This window comes from Bos mutus, chromosome 14, assembly GCF_027580195.1.
Source record: "Bos mutus isolate GX-2022 chromosome 14, NWIPB_WYAK_1.1, whole genome shotgun sequence".
In the NCBI taxonomy this organism is placed as follows: Eukaryota; Metazoa; Chordata; class Mammalia; order Artiodactyla; family Bovidae; genus Bos; species Bos mutus.
Genome location: NC_091630.1, coordinates 17,882,479 through 17,908,128, shown reverse-complemented (window position 1 = coordinate 17,908,128; position 25,650 = coordinate 17,882,479). Strand labels below are relative to the sequence as shown.

General features: G+C 42.0%; 1 protein-coding gene across 2 annotated transcripts in view; it reads right to left on the bottom strand.

Annotated features, from left to right (window-relative positions):
• The window catches only part of SPAG1 (sperm associated antigen 1), an 85,350-nt gene that overhangs the window by 10,512 nt on the left and 49,188 nt on the right, over window positions 1–25,650 (bottom strand). For both annotated transcript variants that reach the window (XM_070383042.1, XM_070383043.1), the window contains 5 exons: window positions 16,056–16,427; window positions 15,644–15,743; window positions 9,379–9,531; window positions 4,756–4,922; window positions 1,095–1,227 (listed from right to left, as the gene is read on the bottom strand). In XM_070383042.1, the coding sequence (XP_070239143.1) occupies window positions 1,095–1,227; window positions 4,756–4,922; window positions 9,379–9,531; window positions 15,644–15,743; window positions 16,056–16,427 (925 nt within the window). The remainder of the gene's footprint in view (window positions 1–1,094; window positions 1,228–4,755; window positions 4,923–9,378; window positions 9,532–15,643; window positions 15,744–16,055; window positions 16,428–25,650) is intronic.

The window sequence follows — 25,650 nt, the reverse complement described above, 5'->3', positions numbered from 1 at the left end:
GCAGGAGAGGGGAGGCAGTCTCTGGGGAAAATTAAGAGGCCACTGACGCCAAGACCACAAAGGCCAAACAGGAGATGGGCAGAAAAATACCTGCTGGTTTAGAACGAGAACTTTTCACAAAAGAAGGTCGCCAAAAAGAGGAAAACATGGCCAAAACAAAACAGTGACAAGTTTAAAACATTTTCTGAAACAGCTACAAAACCCCACGCCGAGTCACTATTCTTTAGAAACCATACCTTACTCGTCCTTGTCACTGAAGACTCTCTACTACCTAAAAAATCCCCAATCACTGTATTCCAGGTAACTACCTTTTTCACCATAACGTGAGCAGCGTTCTGGAACACTCGGCTCATCCCGACTACACTCGAGAAGACACGGACCCTGCCCTCAGTACTTCAAGAGGAAAGGGGCACTGGAGACACTAGCATGCAAGACAGCTGATTCCCGGTCCCACTCTGGAGGTTGAGGCCTCACACCAGAGAGGGAGGGGGCAGGGAGGCCTCACACCAGGGAGGGAGGGGGGCAGGGAGGCCTCACACCAGGGAGGGAGGGGGGCAGGGAGGCCTCACACCAGGGAGGGAGGGGGCAGGGAGGCCTCACACCAGGGAGGGAGGGGCAGGGAGGCCTCACTCCAGGGAGGGAGGGGCAGGGAGGCCTCACACCAGGGAGGGAGGGGCAGGGAGACCTCACACCAGGGAGGGAGGGGCAGGGAGGCCTCACACCAGGGAGGGAGGGGCAGGGAGGCCTCACACCAGGGAGGGAGGGGCAGGGAGGCCTCACACCAGGGAGGAGGGGCAGCACCAGCCAAGCCAGCCAAGGCTGAGCAGGAACCCTAACACAGCCTGTGTCAGCTCTCCCAACCCTAACACAGCCCGTGTCAGCCCTCCCAGCAACAAGATACCAAGACACCTCAGGCTTTCAATCTCTCCTATGGCCTTACTTCTTAAAAAAAAAAAAAAAAACTCACTTAGAACAATTTATTATATATACTAAATTCTCAGAGTCATGGGAAAAAATTTTGGCAATTAATCAGTCTATAATTTTTTCATCAAAAATATCAACATAAGAAATACAGCAAGTGGCAGAGAACTTGCCTGTTTGTATAAATGGCACATTCCTTGTTGTTAATCTTCAAGCATTCACTGTATTTACTAAGGGCATCTTTATAGTTTTTGTCTTTTACACATTGATTTCCTTCTTCTTTAAGGGTTTTAAATACTTTTTCATCTATGGAACACACAAAAAAAGTGGAATTATTCATACAAGCACCTCTACAAAACTTTAAGTATACTGTAAACTAAGTGACCACAAACCATACAGAGCTAAAGTCTAAATGGAACAAAATGTTGTATATGAATTAAAAAGATAAATTGGCTACAAGTAAAAATTTGATTACACAATGACGACACAGTTTTTTCAAATTAGAAAATAAAATACAAGCGATTGTATCATTTTATCCATATTGGTATGCCTTCTCTCTGCTGGAGACAGTAACTATGTCGTGAAAAATGAATGAACAAACCCATTAAAGCCTTAATTAGACTTCTTCCAACAGTCCAAGTTTCCTTGGAAAAACCACACCTCCTCCCCTCTCTGCTCCTGTGGTTTCAGCAAAGCAAACCTCACCCCAGCCCTACCTTTTGGGGTAATCTGTGCTTTACTATGGAGAAGGAAATGGCAACCCACTCCAGTGTTCTTGCCTGGAGAATCCCAGGGACGGGGGAGCCTGATGGGCTGCCGTCTATGGGGTCGCAGAGAGTCGGACACGACTGAAGCGACTTAGCAGCAGCAGCAGCAGTGCTTTACTAACCAGCACATTATACTCCCTTGGCCACAGTCAGCTAATTGGTCAGGGAAGGACCTATGAGAGCCAATAAGTGACAATAAGATTTTTGTGGCAGCTTCTGCTAAGGTAATTCTTGCTTTTCCCTGTGGAACATGAGGATAAAAGGCTATTTTGTCATTGTGCAATACAAGGGGAGAATCTGTCTGAGAATGGGGTCAACAGAGCAAGAGAGATACCAAGACAGAGAGCTCAAGAATAACCTCTGAGCCCTGAATCTAGCTGCCCAGGCAGCTATCCTACCTGTGGACTTTTCCACAAGGGGGGAGCCAATGAACAACCTTTTCTGCTTAAGACATTCATTGTTGGGTTTTCTGTTACTGGCAATCAGAGAGTCCTAACTATTACTGTTGCCTATTATCTTGCCATGAGCATGACCCTCCACTCAGGATCCATTCCCTTCTTCCTAAGGGTACCTCGATATTCACGCAGCTCTCACTCCTCTCCTACTCAGCCCACGTGTCCAGGGGAAATTGACCCCACCAATCAGAACTTGGGTCTAAGTCAATCAGGGCATTTTTTTCATCACTGAGGGAGTGGCTCAGGAAAGAGCATATGACTCATTAGAATAAATACCAAGACAGTTTAGCCTACAGAACAACAGGCTAAAAAAAGCTAGATCTTTAGGGCAATGTATTTCCTAATCCTTAAATTAATACCACCAAAAGCAGTGGTGTCTCTCTCTCTCTTTGGACACTGATCTGTGCAGTCATTAAGTCTAAAACTGTTACAGTTCTGTATTTCTGGCCATACCCTGAGCGCTGACAAATCATGCCTGATTTTGGAGCCTGCCCAGGCCCTTTCAGTTACTTTGAGCCAAAACTATCTCCTTACAGTTATAAGTCAACAGATTTTCTGTGACTTGCAACCAAGGTTGTCTACCATACATAAAATATTAAAATTTAAACTTTTAAATCTATGTATTAACTTTATAGAGTAAATATAAAATGAAAATCCATAACTTAAATTTTAAAATATATCTTTAAATTCTGTGCTCTAAAGATCCTGATAGATGCACTGAATTTATAGTATAAACTTGGAATATAAATGATAACCTTATTTGTCCCTCTGCACAAATGGCAAGAATATTAATTTTTCATCCCTTATTTCAAATCACAGAATATTTCTGCCTAATGTTTCATGTTTCAAAAAATCTCACACTATGCAGCCAAATGACACTCGCCATAAATCTTGGCGTCTATATAAGCTCTAAAACAGATTATTACAGAGGATTTTTTCCCTCTAATTTGCTGAAAATTTTTCCTCAAGCTTTTCTTCCCACACTGTTTTTAGGAATGTGGAATCCAGTCTCACTAATAAATATGAACAGAAAGAACTGATTATTCTTGTGCTCATGACTTGCTAGAACATATCTGCAGCATGGTTAGTTTTTGCATGTTATTAATAATGAAGAGCTACCCTTTACTGACCAAATAACTTTGTGCCAGTCCCCACTGATTACAGCCTCTAGAAACTAGAGATCTCTACAGCTTCCCCAGGACTGCTGCCCATTTAAAAGCCTTGGCAGAAGTTCCCTGCCTCTTCTTTCTAGGCAAAGAAAAGGGTGAGGGTCTAACACCAGCCTTCGGGACATGCCAGTTCAGGAACCTCAGGGGCTTTGCAAGATGAAGCCCAACAAAGACACACATGGGTCCCTCAGCAGGCAGTAGAAACGGAGCCTCAGCTGGCTTTCAGGCAGAAGGCCAGTGTGAAGTCACACTGACTACACACTCTACACAAAGTGCTGAGGTGGGCACTGTGGGGATGCACTTGTGGACCTGAATGACTATGATGTAAGGGAGAAGGAAGTCCCGCTAAGATACATGTTATAAGGCTTTATTCTTTCAAAAACATCAATTTCATTACACTAGCCTTGCCACCACATTCATGGTATGATGAGAACCACACGGCTACTTAATTCTTTTTCTTATTATTAATAATAATGCTGACTCAAACTTTATTAGGAGCTTCCCTGGTGGCTCAGTGGTAAAGAATTCACCTGCAATGAGGGAGATACAGGTTCAATGCTCAGATCAGGAAGATCCCCTGGAGGAAGAAGTGGCAAGCCACTCCAGTATTGTTACCTGGGAAATCCCATGGACAGAGGAGCCGGAGCTATAGTCCATGGGGTTGCAAAGAGTCGGACACTACTGAGCGATTAAACAATAACAACTTTTATGAAGAGGTTCAGTCAGTTCAGTTCAGTCACTCAGTCGTGTCCAACTCTTTGTGACCCCATGGACTGCAGCACGCCAGGCCTCCCTGTCCATCACCAACTTCCAGAGCTGACTCAAACTCATGTCCATTGAGTTGGTGATGCCATCCAACCATCTCATCCTCCATTGTCCCCTTCTCCTCCCACCTTCAATCTTTCCCAGCATCAGGGTCTTTTCAAATGGGTCACTTCTTTGCATCAGGTGGCCAAAGTATTGGAGTTTCAGCTTCAACATCAGTCCTTCCAATGAACATTCAGGACTGATTTCCTTTAGGATGGACTGGTTGGATCTCCTTGCAGTCCAAGGGACTCTCAAGAGTCTTCTCTAACACCACAGTTCAAAAACATCAGTTCTTCAGTGCTCAGCTTTCTTTACAGTCCAACTCTATGAAGAGGTTACTGTACGCTTACACAGGCAGCACGTTGTACTGAGAATACCATATGCATATCTCCACTTATTCCTGAGCATAACTCCGTGAGACAGTTACTCACATCTCCCCGTTTCACATACATGAAGACACTGGAGGTGGGCAGCAACTCCTTAAGACTCTGCAGTTAGACAGAGGGAGAGCAGGGTCTTGAACTTAAACCCAGGTCTGACGCCTGATATCACGCACTTACCCTCCCGCTCTACTGAGAAAATAACATGCACAGCTGACAATAACCCTCAGAAGAAATGAGTGCAGGCTTCCCCTACCTGGCATGCCCGGCTGGGAATGGCAACAGGAATCTCCCACTTGGTCTGGGGGCGTCTCTGCTGCAGGCCGCCAAGCCCGCACTTGTGTGGAGGTGGGCACAGCAGGAATGGGTGGCAGCTTCTCCCGCCAGTTTGGGCCATCCAGAGCGATCAAAATCTTTGTTATCCTAAAAAGAAAATCAGTTTTCTCTGTCGATCATGCAGTTTGCTTTTTTATATTACTGAAGGGTACATCAAGGTAAAACTTACAAATGCTACACAGCTCACGGGGTCACAGAGAGTTGGACACGACTTGGCGACTGAACAACAACACGCATTTGTATACTTCCCTGTAGAAAACACAGCAACTTGAGCTATATGCTGTCCACATAAACTGTCTTTGAAAGGACTTTTAAAAGTTGCTCCAAACTATGTAACTTTAGATCTTTTTTGTATCAAAAGAAAAAATGAAGACACTTCTAATTGGTTTAAGAAATTTTTAAATGTATATGCAATAAAATTTTAATTTTTAAAAAAAGTAAAGTATAAAACTAAAATTTAGGAAGCCTAGAAGAAATGTGCCCCACATAACATTTCATATAATTGCTAAAGTGATTATCACTCTTGGGAATTAACAGAAGTACTTTAGAATGGCTATGCCCAAACTGTATACTAAAAATAGGCACACAGGACTGGCTGCTGAAACTGATGAGGGCGTGTACGTGTGTGCTGAGTTGCTCAGTCATGTCTGACTCTTTGCAACGCCACAGACTGTAGCCCACCAGGCTCCTCTGTCCATGAGATTTCCCAGGCAAGAGTGGGTTGCCATTCCCCTCTCCAGGGGATCTTCCCAACCCAGGAATCGAACCTGTGTCTCCTGCACTGGCAGGATTCTTTACCACTCAGCCACCTGGGAAGCCCACAACTGACGAGGAGTGGCTGTCAAATGGAATAGTGCTTCTTCTTGAAACATTAACGTATGGTTGATACTCTTACCTGCATTGTTTCATCTCTAAAACGATCCACTCATTGTGTTTTCATATGCATAAAGATGAAAGAATTTGATAATGGAGTCTACTACAAGGACCCTTGTATTAATGACATTTGCTAATGGCTATAAATAATATTCAGATTACCACCCCTGATTATCACTTTTGCATCATTTTAAACACACAAAGTATCATACTTAGATTTTAAGACAAACCTAAATTATGTCTGGGATAAATGTGGTTTTAAAAAAAGGTGCTCCCCAAGACTGAGAAAGTCACTGGTAATTAGTAGAATGCATTCAAATTAGTTAACTCAGTAGTACTTTTTATGTGAAAAAATTATATTTATATACAGCCAAATATAATACATACATTCTCCCTACAGTTTCATAAACTTAAATTTCAACAGTGATCTTTGGTTATGATAGCCACATTTCATATTTTAGTACAAAAATATTTTTTTGAAAAATAATGCATAACCACCCACCACAGCAGAAGAAAAGGACGCTTTAGAAAAAAGAATTTTCAAGCAAAACTTGTATTACCAGCAGAAAGGAAGGAAGAAGCAGCTTAAAAGAGATGATGTGTTGCCAGGGAGTAAATAAGTATATGCAGGGAAATGTAACATATGAGATTCCTGGAGAGGAAAAGAGGAATATGGTTAATGGAAGAAACAAAATAAGCATAGATGTTTAAATTTTTTTTTCCAAAAAAAAAAAAGCTGCTTAGATGGAAAAGCAAGCATAAATACAGGGTTCATGAAAAGGAATAGTGAAATTTTTTAAAGACTATTTTACAGAAAATATATATGCCAAAACCAGACAAAGCCTCCTCACCTTCTCATAAAATGATACATAAGCAATTACCATTCTATTAAAAAAATGAATGAGTCTTAAAAGTCAATCTGTGTAAAAGCACCTTCTTGAGTACACCTAAAAATTACAATACAATTCTCAAAAAACTAAACAGAATTACCGTATGATCCACCAATTCCATGCCTGGGAATACCCCAAAAGGAACTGAAAACAGGTATGCAAACAAAACCTCGCACATGATGTTCACAGCAGTGCTATTCACAATAGCCAAATGGTGGGAACAGCCGAAATGTCCTTCAACAGATGGATGGGTGCGACACATCCACACAGTGGAATATTGCTCAGTCATAAAAAGAAATGACATCATCACACATGCCACACCACGGACCAACCTTGAAAACATAAGCTATGTGAGTCAGGCACAAAAGCTATACACTGCATGTTTCTATTTATATGAACTCTCCAGAATAAGTAAATCCACAGAGACAGAAAGCAAATCAGGGGCTTAATGGGGGTTTCCCTTTGCGGGGGAAGGGAATGAAGTATTTTGGAACTATTAGAGGTGGTGGCTGTCCAATACTGTGAGTGTACTAAAGGCCACTAAATTGTACACCTAAAAATAGTAAATTCAGTTGTTATGTGAATTGTACTTCAATTTTTTTTAAAGTGTAAAAAATGTAGCAGGTTCAGAAATATGAATGATCCCGGTCTCTTGGACATGAATTTCTCCCTTCAGACCCATTCAGTCTATCACTATGAACCAGAGTTCCTAAAACACCTCTTCACAGGCCCCTCGTCTCTGGCAGACACTTCAGGTGTCTGCCCACTTTTTTTCACAAGAACTTCTAACCCGGGGAGAAGATCCTACTTTTCCAACCATCTCAGAGACCCCCAGGCAGAGGATGGGCGAATTAACAGCAGAAACCCACAGCACAGGGTCTGCTGGAGAATGCATTCACTCCACACAATTTTACTGAGGATGCCTGCTGTACAAGGTACTGCAACAGCACAGCTGGATAAAACACAACCCTGACTTCCCAGAACTCTTAGTGGAATGAATCTAAAAGAACTTTATGAAAAGAGATAATATGGAAAGAAGGCACAGCTTGGAGGGAGAGGAGCCTGAGGGGCACGTGTGCTGGGGGAGATGGGTGGATCATGGGACGTCCTCTCCTAAAGGTAAGAAGGGACTTAGCCAGACAAAAGCAGGGAAGAAGAGCCTTCAGGAGCCCATGTGGAGGCAGCAAGTGATGTGCAACCAGGCGGCTGTGCAGCAGGAGAAAAGGCTTGGAGGGCTCCCAGGGACACACCTGATTTTACAGGATGGAGACCATGCCCTGAATGCCCACGGTTCCATCAGGTTCCACTCTAGATCCAATAACCAGTATCTTTTCTTTTCTTCCCAACAGGTGGGTCCCTAGCGACCACGGAGAAGAAGCACCAGAGAAAAGCTGCCCACTCAACACACAGATCTTTCCAACAGTTTTCTCCAAAGTGCAGTAGGACCGGGTGGGGAGGTAAGGCAGGACTATAAGTCACGAGTTCTCATCTTCTTCAGCTTTGTTCAAGGTCCCCTCCGTGGTCAGTCAGTGCCCTTCACTGACCACCTCCAGTGCTCATTCTCCAAAGCTGCAGCCCACAGACCAGGGCAGCCTGACCCCTCTGTGATCCCCTCACTCATCAACTAACGTTCCTGCTTGGGGATAACGTATCTTATGTTAAGTTGTTCCCCCCTAGCTACATTCTACTTTGCTTAAAGACAGAGACTGTGTCATTTTCCCCCTTCCTCTCTTTCTGTGGGGTGTGTGGGACATGGTACACTACATCAACACAAGGCACAGTGTGACACACAAAAATCCTTCAAAGAGATTATACTTTGGACAAATGGAATCAGAAAATATCATATATAACTGGAAATGTTAGCCAAGTAGTAACTTTTCAAAGTTCACGTGAAAGCAGTTTATGAAATCTGGAAGCTCTTACTTTCCCGTTCTCACCTAGGGAGTAAATAGGTCATAATATAAATTAAATCCAAATTCTGTGCTATTTAACCATCCTGTGCTGTGCTTAGTCGCTCAGTCGTGTCTGACTCTTTGTGACCCCATGAACTGTAGCCGGCCAGGCTCCTCTGTCCATAGGGATTCTCCAGGCAAGAATACTGGAGTGGATGGCCATGCCCTCTTCCAGGGATCTTCCCCACCCAGGGATCGAACCCAGGTCTCCCACTTTGCAGGCGGGTTCTTCACTGATTGAGCCACAAGGAAAGCCATCACCATCCTAGATGAGTGTCTATCTAAAGGGCATAGAACACAAACATCTAGTAGGCTCATGAAACATCCACTCTCCTGAGGAGAAAATAAAATATGTTTCCACTGACAGATGTGGTGCCAATGAATACCTGCAGATCCTGCAGAAGACGACTCAACACGGCAGGCAGGCTTCGCTGCATTTTTGGATCTCGTCCTATAATCAGTACTGACGTATGACATCACTGAAAACACCCTTCTAACCCCACAGATGTTAACAAATACTAAAATCAAATTCTGTACATCTTGAGTTGCACAGAAGAGCCATACCCTGTGCTGTTTTTAAAATTAAGTGTATATCATATATAACATTGGGCGTCAGAGGACAACTCAAAACATATCACGGGACAGTTAGAAAGTTAGAGAGTGAGAACCATTTGGTTTGGAAGGGGTGAAAAAAGGCACACATCCATGTAATGCCAATAAGGAAGGACATGTCCACACCCTGACCTGGTTCTGAAAGGAGGGGAAGAAACGAAACCTCATTCCATTAGAAAACAACTCGCCCTCGGGCAGCGGCCTCGATTAGGTTACCTGTTAATACTGTCATTTGCTAACTGGATTCCACAGTCTATTTGCAACACTGTTTTATAATCCACGTAAGCTTTCTGATACTGCTCTACAGTTTCATAGGCCATTGCTCGTCGAAGAAGAGGCTTGATAGAGAATGGATGAAGCTCCAGGGCCCTAAAGGAGACAGAAATATTACATGTCATTTGTTATGAAGATCACTCCCTAACTTACACTAACCTGGCATATCTGTTAGGACTGAACTCTCACATACATGCATATCTGATATTTCACCTTGGGGATCTGGCAACATACCAGAAAGGCAAACCCAGAGCAATCAATCTGTGGTTACTTCCTTTCTTTTAAACCAGTCCCCTTTGGCACTTGCTCTTCCCCAAGTGAGACTGAGCTCCCAGGCAACAGGCACTGCCTACCCCTTCAAGCCCCCCTCCCAGGGTCGCCCCCTCACCCCCATGGGCTAACAGAGCCCGCATGGCACCGGCTCAGAGTAGGCTTTGCCCCAGGTTCTTGTTACTGACAGATCCAAGGGAAAATTTTATTTGCACCTATCTACTTACTAAGGCCCTTAGCACAGGACCACAAAAACCTACAATACCTTTTGAATATCAGACCTCTAAAGCTTAACACAGTTGATTATGATTTAGTTGCTGCTGGTCAAAAATAGACCGGAGGAAATCGAGGAAGTTAGTATACAATGATTTCTGTAAGTCATGAATTTTCTAGCATACTTTTTATTCTGTGAAGTACTTCCAGGATCACTAGAGATGTATTTCAAGGTTATGTTCCTTGGTTTTGTTTGAAATAACTGCTTAAGGCTAGGTCACTAACTTAATGCACTTCACTATACTCTGAAATAAAGAATACAATCAAAAGATGGTATTTGAGTGAAAACTATTGTACTCTTAGTTTTAACAAAATCAGTTGAAACTGTAAAAGAGTATTATGGGTCGATACCAACATTTATTAATATTCCACGCAGAGATCCCATGAAGAGCCTACTTCCTCTCTGATCCACTAACAAGAATCTGCGCCAGACTGTCCACAGTGGGGATAAAGGTTTGCTGGTGATTCTTTACGCACAAGCAGTTTCCATATATCAGACACTTGACCTGCTTCAGGAAAAGCATGATTTCTTCCCCAGTAGATCTGTTTATCCCTGTCTACAGTGATCTGGAAGGAGGAAGTCCTGACAACACCTGCAGGTGTGAGTCACTGCAGATGACATCTAATGTCACAACAGGCCTGGAAGGTAAATATTCATATGTTCAGGACAGATGAGGGAGCAATCTGCCCACATGCCTGATCTTCTGAACTTAAGCCACGGGAGACCAAGGGCATTGCTGGTCTCGATCATTACTATATCCCAGCACCTAGATCACAGAGGGCCACTGGAGGTGCTCAGCAAAGCCCTCCCAAGTGAACCTTCAGGACCCACACTCTTGCCACCACAAGCACAGATGAAAGCACCACAGATTAAGAAAGGCTCAGTCACCTGCCACCCAGAGCCCTTGGTAATTCTTCACATTGTACGGATACTTGACAGCACGTGTGGGTGTGCTCCTGGGCTGTATACCACTCACTCTGTTCCAGAAATGTCATTAAACCTAATTAGCATCATTTCTTTGAAAAAGAATCATTTTTGCTCTGCCTAGGTACTAGGATTGCGGGTGATTTTAACAATCTCTTTTGCATTGTACTGGATTTAAAATTCTTTTTTTTTCCATAATAGGTATGTGTTACTCTTGTAACCAGTAAAAGTTTTTTTAAAAATAAAAGTCTATTAAAAACACTCAAACACTAGAAAACAGGTTTTTGGGTATCAGGATCTATCACCTGTACCCCTGTCTTAAATCTACCTTAGTTTAATGCTTAGGAGATAGTAACTACATGAACACTCATTATAAAAATAGGTCACAGACACGAGACGGCCCCCATTTTACCAAAGACTTGCAATGCCCAAGGAGCTATTTATCCACAAGATGGACCTGAGATAGGCGTGGAATCTAAAACTGAATGAGATGATGCATTTAATTTATAGCACTTCCCAGCTGAGTAAATGCAAATTTTTCTTTTTAACCACAATCCTGAAAATGAATGTGAGCTTATGAATGGGAATTCCACTAAAGGAAAAAAAGAAAAGCACATCTATTCATAAACACACAGAGAACTTTTAAATCAGAGTTTACAAGAGCTTAACTATTCAAGTTAACACAGTTAAGAATCTAAAAGAGCCTTCTAATTTCAAGTCCATCAGAGAGAAGCAAAGATGAGCAGAAACAGAATTACTAGCAGCATTCATTTGAGTCTGTCGAAATACTCTCCATGAAAAGTCCGGGAAAGAGTTTTGATGTATTTAGATAACTCAAAAAGGTTCTCTGACAGATTGGGAGTGGTGAAGATGTTTTTTAACATCTTCTGATAAACAATTACGAGAACTGTTTTATGGTTTTCCAGAAGTCATGTACCAACATGAAAGTTGGACCATAAAGAAGGCTGAGTGTTGAAGAAGTGATGCTTTTGAATTGTGGTGCTGAGAGACTCCTGAGAGTCCTTTGGACCGCAAGGAGACCAAATCAGTCAATCCTAAAGGAAACCAACCCCGAATATTCACTGAAAGGACTGATGCTGAAGCTGCAATACTTTGGCTACCAGATGCGAAGAGGTGACTCATTGGAAAAGACCCTGATGTTGGGGAACACTGAAGGTAGGAGGAGAAGGGGATAGCAGAGGATGTGAATTTGAGCAAACTAAATACTTCTAGTGCTCCTTCAATTATTATTTTAAAAATAAGCCAAATTAACTGATATTTAATTTGCTTAATTCCTGAAAAACAAGTTAATCTTGTCATTTAGGGAAAAAATAGGGCACAACATAGTAATCGTAGGGGAAAATATTCATGTTAACCTCTGTAACCTGAAAGGATGAAGTTCTGTTTGCTTTCCTGTGCATGTACTTGGTGCAGACAGGGGCTGGCATGTCACCACTGTCATCCTCAAAGCTTTAACATTTCTGGAACAATTTCTGTATGTCTAGTAACTATGCTGAATGCTTCTTTTGCAATATCTGCTTAATGTTTGCCTAAGTTCAGTCAAGATGTGCTAGTGTTCTCTCTCTCTTTTTCCCCCCCAAAATGCATAAAAAGTTATTTCACAAGTAAATCTATGAAAGTTATTTCATAGGTTCCCCCTTATTTTAAATTTTGCTCCCAGGGAATTTTTCTTTTTCACTGTTTGAAACCTGCTACCACTTGTAATAAAAGTCTGTGCAAACAACTCTCCAAGGAGCAAAGATAATTAACTGAAAAACTAAAACACAGGCTTTCTCTAAAAGGTATGTAACCTTTTGAGGTGAAGAGAAAAGAGATATATTCCTGCTAATAACTGGTTTTCAATACAGCCATACTTCAACATGTCCCCAAAGGCAAATCATGGTTTCCCTGGCATTAAAATGAGTTTAAGAATCATTGCTTTTGAGTAAAATCACCCCAATCACCCAGTCACCTTATGCTGAGACTCATATGTCAGGTATCAAAGAAAACATCTAAGTAGGTCGGTTTCTAGAAAGGTCGGTACTGACCAGCAGAGCCAGATTCCTTGGCTGAAAACACAGCCTTTCACTAAGGACCCCTCACCTAAACCTTCCCCTCTGCCTCCTCCCTCCCCGGCAGGCAATCCTCCTGTCCTCCTTCAAGACAAAACTCCACTCCAGAGTCAACAGTGTCCTCTGTGACTTCCTCCTGGGTCTCCACTGAAACACAACACATTTTAGCAAGAAAATGTCTTACACCATATCTCACTTACACCATCTCACTTAAGTCCACTGTTTTTTAACCGGAGTACTGAACTCACTGAAGGAAGACCTGAGACGCATCTGAAGGGTAATGTATTAGGCAATAGACACTTGAACTGAAAGGCTCTTAGCTGCAAATCGCAAGGTGCCTGATACTATGCAAATCTACTTGGTCTTGTTGTTAGTTATGGGCAGTGGCAAACGTTTAACAGCTGGCTCTCCTGAGAAAAAGACCCAGATTTGTGGCATTTGCCAATTTTCATAGTATTAGTAGTACTCCAATCATGTCAGATTTCAACTACCAACTTGACTTCAACCAACTCCCCAAATCCTGAACACGTTGTGAGCTAGCACAACTGTTGATGATGTTGAGACAGACCAAAGTGAATATAAATATTATTTATTTTAAATTTGAATATGTAAAATTGGCAAAAAATACAAGCAGCTCGCAGCTTTCTTTTTAAACTGCAGGCATAGATACCAGCAAGTTTTTACCCACATATGTAAACTGATACTGTCGATGAAAAAAAAATTGTTCACCTTATAATCAAGGTGTCCATGTATGCCCCTGTGCAAACTAGGGCTTCTAAGAGTGAAAGGGAGTAATTCTAATAATTATACCACACAACGGTGGTAAATCGAGACTGTGAAGGTTACACCAGTACCTGCAGCTTCTTATTTTTTAGATGCACTAACAGTAACACATTAATGGCAGAAAGCGAAGAGGAACTAAAGAGCTTTTTGATGAAGATGGAAGAAGAGAGTGAAAAAGCTGGCTTAAAACTCAACATTCAAAAAAAGTAAGATCATGGCATCTGGCTCCATCACTTCATGGCAAACAGATGGAGAAAAAATGGGAACAGTGACAGATCTCATTTTCTTGGGCTCCAAAATCACTGCGGATAGTGACTGTTGCCATGAAATTAAAAGATGCTTGCTCCTTGGAAGAAACACTATGACAAACCTAGACAATGTATTAAAAAGCAGGGACATCACTTTTCCCACAAAGGTCCATATGTCAAAGCTGTGGTTTTTCCAGTAGTCATGTATGGATGTGACAGCTGGACCATAAAGAAGGCTGAGTGCTGAAGAATTGATGCTTTCAAACTGTGGTGGTAGAGAAGACTCTTGAGAGGCCCTTGGACAGTACAGACATCAAACCAGTCAATCCTAAAGGAAATCAACCCTGGATATTCACTGGAAGGACTGGTGCTGAAGCTCTAATACTTTAGCCACCTGATGCAAAGAGCCAACTCCTGGAAAAGATCCTGATGCTGGGAAAGACTGAGGGCAAGAAGAGAAGGGGGCAGCAACAGAAGATGAAATGATTGGATGACATCATCGACTCAATGGACATGAGTTTGAGCAGACTCTGGGAGATAGTGAAGGACAGGAAAGCCTGGTGTGCTGCAGTTCATGGGGTCTCAAAGAGTCGGATATGACTTAGTGACCGAACAACAATAAACAGTAACTTCTTCCCAAAGGGCTCCTCAAGCAGGCTTAATATTTAATGGTTAAAAAAAATGTAAAAAGCTACTTTTTATTTATGTAAATATATTCATCCGTCTCAGTATGTAACTTGTTGAGTACCATGGATGACTACTGTGCTTGAGGGATGCACACGCAATTCCTGACCTCAGAGAGTTGAAATTCCTCTGCAGAGGGTGACGTAAGGGCCTACAGGTGTGAGAGTGGCAGTAAGTGTTCCAGCCATGCAGAAGACCATGAAGTCTGAGGTGCAAGGAAAGTGGAGAGGAGGGGCAAGCTGAGGAAAGATTCCTGAAGCAAAGTTTGCAGAGGGCATTACACATACAGACCAAAGGAGAGCAGAAAGCTTGTTGGGGGGAGGGGAAGGGGCGCAGGGTGCAGTGTGGTGACAAAGTGTTAGTCACTCAGTAGTGTCCGACTCTTTGCGAACCCATGGACTGGAGCCCGCCAGGATCCTCTGTCCCTGGAATTCTTCAGGCAAGAATACTGGAGTGGGTGGCTTTCCCTTCTCCGGGGGATCTTCCCGACTCAGGGATCCAACCCCGGCCTCCTGCATTGCCGGCAGATTCTTCACCACCTGAGCCACCAGGGAAGCAGAGATTATAATGATCTGCAACAGCATACTGGGCAACTGAACACAGGCTGAAACAGTCTGCACAAAATAATGCTTCAGGAAAAGTCATCCTGATGCCACGGTGGATTGGAGGAGGCAGAGACACCGGTCAGAAGGCTTCTCCAAAACTCTGGGATCCATGTGGAAAGACTATGATTAAGGTGGTAGCTAAGAAATGAAAGAAGTTTGCACAAACATCTTCTATAATTGTCTTCATATATGTAAAAGGATGTATGAGCTTTATGTGTTAACCAATTAACGCACCTTCAATGTCATAAAAAATCAGATTTACGCAGAAACGTTAGAAGGGTATTAAATACTGCATTCATCCCACTGAAATGATAATCTGTTGACAAAGCTGAAAAACGGGCAGTTTACCTGTTACAATCCTGAATACAGCCACTGCAGTTTCCGTCTTTGAGGTAACATGCTGCTCTATTTGAATATAAGATACTTAGATCGGCTGCACTTCCACTTCCTAAAAATCACATTTAATTAAATGGTTACAATCCATTGGCTAATCACAGTTCAGCAGAAGATTGAGGTCTCCGGCGGCACTGCGGTCCTACACCCGCGGCTAACGCGGCTGCGAGCAGCTGCCGGTGTACGCGCTGGCCGGAGGCCAAGCCCGTGACCGGCAGCTGCCCACGCGCCCCGCCCCGGGCACACGCGGCGCGCCCCGAGGTTCGGCCGCATCCGCCCTGCCCTCGGTTCGCGGGAAGGGAACGGACGCAGCGGGCGCCTGTCATTCGCAAGGGGCCGGGGAGACCGCCGGGCGCAGCCCACTCACCTGCGGACTCCAGCTGCGCAATCGCCGCCGAATACTTGAGCGCCGCCTCGGAGAACTGCCCATTTTGAAAGAGCTCGTTGCCCTGGCTCTTCAGGGCGGCGGGACCCATCGGGGCGGCGGACCCCGGCGGGGGCGCGGCGGGTCCCGGGGACGGGCCGGCCGCGGGCTCCCCGGCGCCCCGCCCGCCGCCCGCCGGGGCCGGGGCCCGCGGTCGGTCGCGCTTGTCCGCGCCGGCCCCTGGCGTCCGGCCCCGCCGCGGCGCGCCCCTCTCCGGCCGCTTGCCGCCCTCGCTCCTGCGCGTCAGCTTCTTCTGGATGTTGCCCATGGCGCGCGGCTCGGCGGCGCTCCCGGCTCCCGCCGACTCCGCGGCCTCTGTGGGGAGTGGATGCGGGAAGTGACTGTTTGCATCATCCGGAGCAGCTACCGCCGAGGCCGCGGCAGTGCCGGCGCGGGGGCGGGGTCCCGGGCGAAGCCAGGAGGAGCCGGCCCGCCCCTCGCCGGGAGCCGGGCAGTTCCGGCGCCCCTGGGAGAGGCAGCGCTCCTGTGGACCCCGGGGCTTCCCGGGCTGAGGACTCAAGTCAAGCCCGGATTTAACTCTTCGAACGCCGAAGAGCTTGGGATGTGAAAACCGGCATTTCAAACATCATTCCCTTCATCACAGCGTACGTGTCGAGGTAGACCTTACAAAATTTGTACTTTTTTTCCGCCTAACAATTTACAAATGAATGAATGAAGTTACTAAGACTTGAATACAACTGCACTCCCAAGTTAGGGTACCCTTTCCTTCTGTTAAAGAACTGGGAGAAGATAATTTTTTCAAATTATCTATTTCAAATAATCAAAAAATTATCAATTTTTTTCAAATTATCAAGTCCAAGTGATTTTTAAGGCATTTAAAAATGATTTTAGCAAAGAACTCACATAAAACAGACACCTAGTTTTTAAAAGGAACCTTAAAAAGTCAGTAAAATTTCCATTACAATACCTTACTCCAAGTTAAAAATTCCTCTGATCTTGATTGAAAGATTTCAAGTATTTATCAGAGCTTTAATAATTGATTATTGAACTGATTTTTAACTGTGAAAATAACAAATATTTCATTGATGGGTGTCTAAATATTTAAAACAAAGCAATTCATCATTTCAAAGCACTAACTGCAGAGACTTCCCAACTTTCTCTTGTAATAAATTCTCATGTAATTTTTAATGAATGTATTTCCCATTCTGTTTCATGAATGTTAAAGCCAGAATCTGAAACACAGATGAAATAGAAAGCCACAAGTACATAAATGAAAATCAGTGGATAGGTGATGGTCACCTTAAGGCAAGCAATGAGTTTATCAGTTCAGTTCAGTCGCTCAGTCGCGTCCGACTCTTTGCCACCCCATGAATCGCAGCACACCAGGCCTCCCTGTCCATCACCAACTCCCGGAGTCTACTCAAACTCATGTCCATCGAGTTGGTGATGCCATCCAGCCATCTCATAGCATATTGGGCACCTACCGACCTGGGGAGTTCCTCTTTCAGTATCCTATCATTTTGCCTTGTGAGAGGGCATCAGAGGGCAGACACACTGAAACCATAATCACAGAAAGCTAGCCTATCTGATCACATGGACCACAGCCTGTCTAATTCAATGAAACTAAGCCATGCCGTGTGGGGCCACTCAAGACAGATGGGTCATGGTGGAGAGGGCTGACAGAATGTGGTCCATTGGAGAAGGGAATGGCAAACCACTTCAGTATTCTTGCCTTGAGAACCCCATGAACAGTATGAAAAGGCAAAATGAGTGTATAAAAAGCACACTAATTAATAGAGTTTTCTATACAGCAGAATGACATTCAATTTTGGATCACTGACCAAAAGAGGCTTAATTATTAAAACAAAAGATGATCTTGTAATAGTGATAAACCCCTAGATTGAACCCAGTAGAATTATTACAGCAAAGCTCTAGTACTCTTCATCTGGTATTTGCTGCTCAGGTTCCACCCAGAATAAAAATGGACGGAAGCATAAATCAGTGTCAGCAGAAATGATGAGCAGCTAGTGTTGTTTTCGGTTCCCTTGTGTGTCATCATGTCTGACCAATACTGTTACTAAATTGCTGCTATTTATTTAAAACTTACTATGAGTCAGGACCTTTACTTACATAATCATTCTTCATTATCATTAGTCTTCATACCAAGTATCATCCCCACATTACAAATGAAGAAAGAGAGACACAAGGAAAAGACTAAGGAATTCGATCAAGCATGAAGATCTAGAAACAACGTAACTGGGACTCAGGATCCAGAGGAAATGAAATGAACGCTGTACCTCTTTCCTTAAGATTGAAATGCCCCTGAAATTTTCCTGCACAGGTAAGCAGAGGCCCAAACACGAAAGACCTGTGAGTCCTGGGGGCTATTTAGCTCCCTGGAACACATTCCAGAGGAGTCGTTCAGAAGATGGCTCCAAACATAGATCAGAGGAGGCCTTATCTGGAAGACACTGACTTGGGAATTTCGAGCATAAAAACAATCATTGAAGTTTGGTGGATGTGGAGGGAGTCACTGAGATCTTCCAAAGGATTCCTGAGAAATAAAACACTTAAAAAGATGATCAGAATTGCCAGTGGAAGTGGAGTATCACCTAGAAATGAGAGGAAAAAAAACGGGAAGGTGTACTGCTTCAGAAACCAAGAGGAAAGAGCATTTCAGGGACAAGGGAGTCAATGATTAACAACTGTCAAAGGAAGGAATGACCAACAGTTCTCACCGCATAAAGACTGAAGGAAACCATCAGATCTAAAAACCACAAAGACTTCAGTAGCCTTGGGTGGTGTGGTGGTTTAGGGTAGCTGGTAGATACAAAAATTCTCAATGAAATACTAGCAAACTGAATCCAATAGCATATTAAAAGCATTATACATCTTGACCAATGGGATTTATCTCAGGAATGGAAGAGTATTTCAACAGTAGAAAAATCAATCTATTCAATACCTGCCATTAATAGAACATGGGGGAAAAACCATATAACCATAGCTGACACTGAAAAGGAACTTGACAAAATCCAATACTCTTTCATGATTAAAAAAAAAAAAAAACTCAAAAAATGAAGAAGTAAAACTTCCAACATGATTAAGTATATCAAGTACATTTATGAAAAACTCACAGCTAAGATCATACTCAATAGTGAAACCCTAAAAGCTTTCCCCTGAAGATAGTTTTCACTGTAGCTACTCAACATTATACTGGAAGTTGTAACCTGGTCAGTTGAGACAAGAAAAAAGAAAGAAAAGACGTCCATACTGGAAAGGAAAAAGTAAAACTATCTCTATTCAAAGATAACATGATTATCTTCAGATAGATTCTTTAGGATTATATTTACATAATACACGCACACACACAAACCACCAGAGTTAATAAGAAAATTCAGCAATTTCAGGGTACAAGTTGTTGTTCAGTCACTCAGTAGTGTTTGACTCTTTTTCACCCCATGGACTACAACACACCAGGCTTCCCTGTCCTCTATCCCCTGGAGTTTTCTGAATGTTGAGTTTTCTGATAGTTTTCTGAAATGAACCAGAATCATTTTTTGAATGCTGAGTTTCAAGCCAGCTTTTTCACTCTCCTCTTTCACCTTCATCAAGAGGCTCTTTAGTTCCTCTTCACTTTCTGCCATAAGGGTGGTGTCATCTGCATATCTGAAGTTACTATTATTTCTCCAGGCAGTCTTGATTCCACCTTGAGCTTCATCCAGCCCAGCATTTTGCATGATGTACTCGGCATATAAATTAAATAAGTAGGGTGACAATATACAGCCTTATAGTACTCCTTTCCCAATTCTGAAACAAATCCATTGTTCCATGTCCGGTTCGAACTATTGCTTCTTGACCTGTATACAGGTTTCTCAGGAGACAGGTATTCCCATCTGTTTTAGAATTTTCCACATTTTGTTGTGATCCACATAGTCAAAGGCTTTAGCATAGTCAATGAAGCAGAAGTAGATATTTTGGAATTCCCTTACTTTTTCAATGATCCAACGGATCTTGGCAATTGATCTCTGGTTCCTCTGCCTTTTCTAAATCCAGCTTGAACATCTGGAAATTCTTGGTTCGCATACTACTAATGCCAAGCTTGAAGGATTTTGAGCATAATCTTGCTAGTATGTGAAATGAGTGCAACTGTACAGTAATTTCAACATTCTTTGGCATAGCCTTTCTTTGGGATTGGAATGAAAACTGACCTTTTCCAATCCTGTTGCCGCTGCTGAGTTTTCCAAACTTGCTGGCACTTGAGTGCCGCACATTCACAGCATCATCTTTTAGGATTTGGAAAAGCTCAACTGGAATTCTGTCACCTCCACTAGCTTTATTCATAACAATGCTTCCTAAGGCCCACTTGACTTCACACTCCAGGACGTCTGGCTCTGGGTGTGTGATCACACCATCGTGGTTGTCCAGGTCATTAGAATCTTTTCTTGTACAGTTCTTCTGTGTATTCGTGCCACCTCTTCTTAATATTCTCTGCTTCTGTTAGGTCCATACTGTTTCTGTCCTTTTTGGTGCCCATCTTTACAAGAAATGTTCCCTTGGTATCTCTAATTTTCTTGAAGAGGTCTCTAGTCTTTCCCATTCTACTCTTTTCCTCTATTTCTTTGCCTTGTTCACTTAAGAAGGCTTTCTTATCTGTCCTTGGATCAACATATAAAAATCTGTTATTTTTATAAACTAGCAATGAAAACTTCTGAAAAGAAATTACAAAAACAATTCCATTTACAATAGTATTCAAAGAAGTAAAATATTAAGGCAATTTTAACCAAGGCAATGGGACTTGTGGGATAAATATTGCTGAAAGACATTAAATGGAAAACTATCTCTTCATCATGGATAGGAATACTTTCTTTTGTTAAAATATCCATACTATACAAAGCAGTCTACAGATTCAACATAATCCCTATCAAAAATCCATAACTTTTTTGGCAGAAATGGAAAAACTGATCCTTCACTTTGTATGGAATTTCAAGAGGCCTAGAATAGCCAAAACAATCTTGAAAAAGAACAGAATCAAACGACTTACACTTCAGATTTAAAAACTTATGGAAAGCTACAGTAATCAAAACAGTATGATACTGATATAACGATAGACATGTAGATCAATGAAATAGAGAGCTCAGAAATAAGCTCACATATCTATGGCCAAGTGATTTTTTTTAGGGTAACATATGTTTTGCTGCTGCTAAGTCGCTTCAGTCGTGTCTGACTCTGTGCAACCCCATAGACAGTGGCCCACCAGGCTCCCGTGTCCCTGGGATTCTCCAGGCAAGAACACTGGAGTGGGTTGCCATTTCCTTCTCCAATGCATCAAAGGGAAAAGTGAAAGTGAAGTCGCTCAGTCGTGTCCAACTCTTCGAGACCCCATGGTCTGCAGCCTACCAGGCTCCTCCGTCCATGGGATTTTCCAGGCAAGAGTACTGGAGTGGGGTGCCATTGCCTTCTCCAACATATGTTTTAATTTTTATCAAATGGAAATCAATGTGATAGTACAATGAAACCTCTGAAAACCACGGCTTTGACCACATCAGTCAGTCCATCAATCAGGTGGGGTTTTTTGGGGTTTTTTTGTTTTTTTTTGTGGCATATTTGATTTACAGTATTATATAAGTTTTAGGTATACAAAATAGTGATTTGCAGTTTTTAAAGGTTAGACTCTATTTATAGTTATTATAAAACATTGACTATATTCCCTGTGCTGTATAATAAATCCTTGTAGCTTATTTGTTTTATACAGAATAGTTGTACCACTTAATTTGCCCCCCCCAGCATGCCCCTCCCCCTCCCTTTCCCCTCTGGTAACCACTAGTTTGTTCTTTGTGAGTCTGTTTCTTTTTTGTTGTATCCACTAGCTTATTTTATTTTTTAGATTCCACATATAAGTTTTATCATACAGTATTTGTCTTTCTCTGACTTATTTCACTAAGCGTAATCCCCTTCATCCACATGATGCTGCAAATGACAAAATTTCACTCTTTTTTAGGATGGAGTAGTATTCCAGTGTGTGTGTGAACATCATATTTTCTTTAGCCATTCATCTGCCGATGGACACAGGCTGCTTGCATATCTTGGCTATTGTAAATAACGCTGCTATGAACATTGGGGTGCATGCATCTTTTCGAATTAGCGCTTTTGTTTTATTTGAATATATACCCTGGAGTAGAGCTGCTGGATCATATGGTAGTTCTACTTTAGTTTATTGAGAAACTGCCATGCTGTTTTCCAGGCTGCCTGCACCAATCTGTGTTCCCACCAACAGTGCACAAGGGTTACAATTTCTCCACATCCTTGCCAACATTTGTTATTTGTGGTCTTTTTGATGCTAGCCACTCTGACAGATGTGAGGTGATATCTCACTGTGGTTTTGATTTGTATTTCTCTGATGATTAATGATGTTGAGCATCTTTTCCTGTGCCTGTTGGCTATTTATATATCTTCTTTGGAAAGATGTCTATTCAGATGTTCTGCCCATTTTCTAATTGAGTGGTTTGTTTTGACAGAGCAAGTTAGCACTGTTTATATATGTGGGATATTAATCTCTATTGATCATAGCATTTGCAAATATATTCTCTCATTCAGTAGATTGTCTTTTTGTTTTGTTGGTGATTTCCTTTGCTGTACTTTTTAGTTCGATTAGGTCCCATTTGTTTGTTTTTGCTTTTGTTTCCTTTGACTTAGGAGACAGATCCCCACCCCCCCCAAAGAAAATACAACTTATGTCAAAGAATGTTTTTCCTAAGTTTTCTTCAGGAGTTTTATGGTTTCTGGTCCTAGATTTAGGTCTTTAATCCATTTTGAGTTTACTTTTGTATACGGTGGTAGAAAATGTTCTAATTTCATTCTTTTACTTGGAACTGTTTAGTCTTCCCAGTACCACTTATTGGAGAGACTGTTTTTTCTCCATTATATATTCTTGCTTTCTTTATTGTAGTTTAATTGACCATAAGTGTGTGGGTATGGCCAACTAACTTCTGACAAAGATGCCAAGTCCATTCAATAAGGAAAGAATAGTTTTGTTTTGTTTTGTTTTTTTAACAAATGATGTTATGATAACTAGATTTCTACATGTCAAACAATAACAAAACCCCCAAAACCAAAGCTAAGTTGGACTCCTTCTTATATGAATTAATCAAAATAAATAAATGACCTAAAAATAAGAGCTAAAACCCTAGAACTCTTAGAAGAAAACATAGGAGTAAATCTACATGACCTTGGATTTAACAGTCGATTTTTGTATACGACACCAAACTTTTGTGCCTCAACTGATATTATCAAGAAAGTTTTAAAACCTGTGGAATGGAAGAAATATGCTAATCAAGTATCTGATAAGGGTCTAGTATCAGAATATATAAATAACACTTAAAGTGAAACAATAAAAAGACAACCTTCAAAATGGGCAAATGACTTGAATAAACATTTCTCCAAAGAAGACACACAAATGGCTAATAAACACATGGAAAATGATCAACATAATAAGTCATTGTTGTTGTTCAGTCGCTAAGTCATGTCCGACTCTTTTTGGCTCCTTGGACCACAGCATGCCAGGCTTCCCTGTCTTTCACTATCTCCTAGAGTTTGCTCAAACTCATGTCCACTGAGTCGGTGATGCCATCCGACCATCTCATCCTCCGTCGTCCCCTTCTCCTCCTGCCCTCAATCTTTTCCAGCATCAAGGTCTTTTCCAATAAGTTGGCTCTTCCCATCAGGTGGCCAAAGTATTGGAGCTTCAGCTTCAGCATCAGTCTTTCCAATGAATATTCAGGGTTGATTTTCTTTCAAATTGACTGGTTTGATCTCCACGCTGTCCAAGAGCATGTCCTTGTCAAAAGTTTTCTCCAGCACCACAGTTGGAAAGCATCAATTCTTTGGCGATTAGCCTTCTTTATGGTCCAACTCTCACATCTGTACATGACTACTGGAAAAACTATGGCTTTAAGTATACAGACCATGGACGGCAAAGTGATATCTCTGCTTTTTAATACCCTGTCTAGGTTTGTCATAGCTTTTCTTCCAAGGAGCAGGTGTCTTTTAATTTCATGGCTGCAGTCACTGTCCACAGTGATTCTGGAGCCCCCCCAAAATAGTACCTGTCACTGTTTCCACTTTTTCCCCATCTATTTGCCATGAAGTGATGGGATAATGTCATGATCTTAGCTTTTTTGAGGGAAATCCAAATCAAAACCATAAGGAATTAACACTTTACACCCCTTGGGATGGTTATACTGAAAGTGGTGAACTATAACAGGTGTTTGAAAGAATGTGGAGGAATTGGAATCTTTATATATTGCTAGTGAGAATATAAAATGGTGTAGCTGCTTTGGAAAACAGTCTTGCAGTTCCTTTAGAAGGTAAACATACAGTTTCCATATAAATCAGTATTCTACTCTTAAGTTTGCTGCTGCTGCTGCTGCTGCTGCTAAGTCACTTCAGTTGTGTCCGACTCTGTGCGACCCCATAGATGGCAGCCCACCAGGCTCCCCCATCCCTGGGATTCTCCAGGCAAGAACACTGGACTGGGTTGCCATTTCCTTCTCCAATGCATGAAAGTGAAAAGTGAAAGTGAAGTCGCTCAGTCGTGTCCGACTCTTCGAGACCCCATGGACTGTAGCCCACCAGGCTCCTCCATCCATGGGATTCTCCAGACAAGTCTACTGGAGTGGGGTGCCATTGCCTTCTCTGACTCTTAAATTTATACCTCCCCAAATTATAAACATATGTACATGCACAGACACAAACCAAAAATTCCTGTACATGAATGTTTATAGAAGCATTATTTATAATAGCCACAAAGTAGAAAAACCCAAATGTCCATCAACTGATTAATGAAAAAAGAAAATGTGATATTATCCATGCAATGGAATATTTGTCCATAAAAAGGAGTGAAGTACTAAAACATTGGTCTTAGTAATATTTTTTTGGATATGTCTACTCAGACAAGGGAAATAAAAGTAAAAACAAACAAATGGGACTACATCAAGCTAAAGAACTTTTGCACAGCAAACTATGAAGAACTGAAAAGGCCACCTATTGAATGGAAGAAGATATTTGTAAACAATATATCTGATAAGGAGTTAGTATCCAAAATATATAAACAACTCATATAACTCAATAGCAAAAAAACAAACAGCTTGGTTTAAAAATGGACATAGGATATGAATAAACATTTTTCCTAAAAAAACATACAGATGGCCAATAGGTACATGAAAAGATGCTCAACACTACTGATCATCAGAGATTAAAACAACAATGATCTATCAGCTCACACCTGTCAGAATGGCTATTATCAAAACGACAACAATTAAGTGTTAGCAAAGATGTGGAGAAAGTGTAATCCTTGTGCACTCTTGGTAGAAATGTGAATTGGTATAGCAACTATGGAGAACAGTACGGAAGTTCCTCAAAAAATTAAAAATAGAACTATCATACTAACAATTCCACTGCTGGGTATTTGTCTGAAGAAAACAAAAGCACTAATCAGAAAAGATAAATACACCTCTCAGCGTTATTTACAACAGCCAAGATATGGAAGCAACCTAAGTGCTCAGTAATAGATGAACGGATA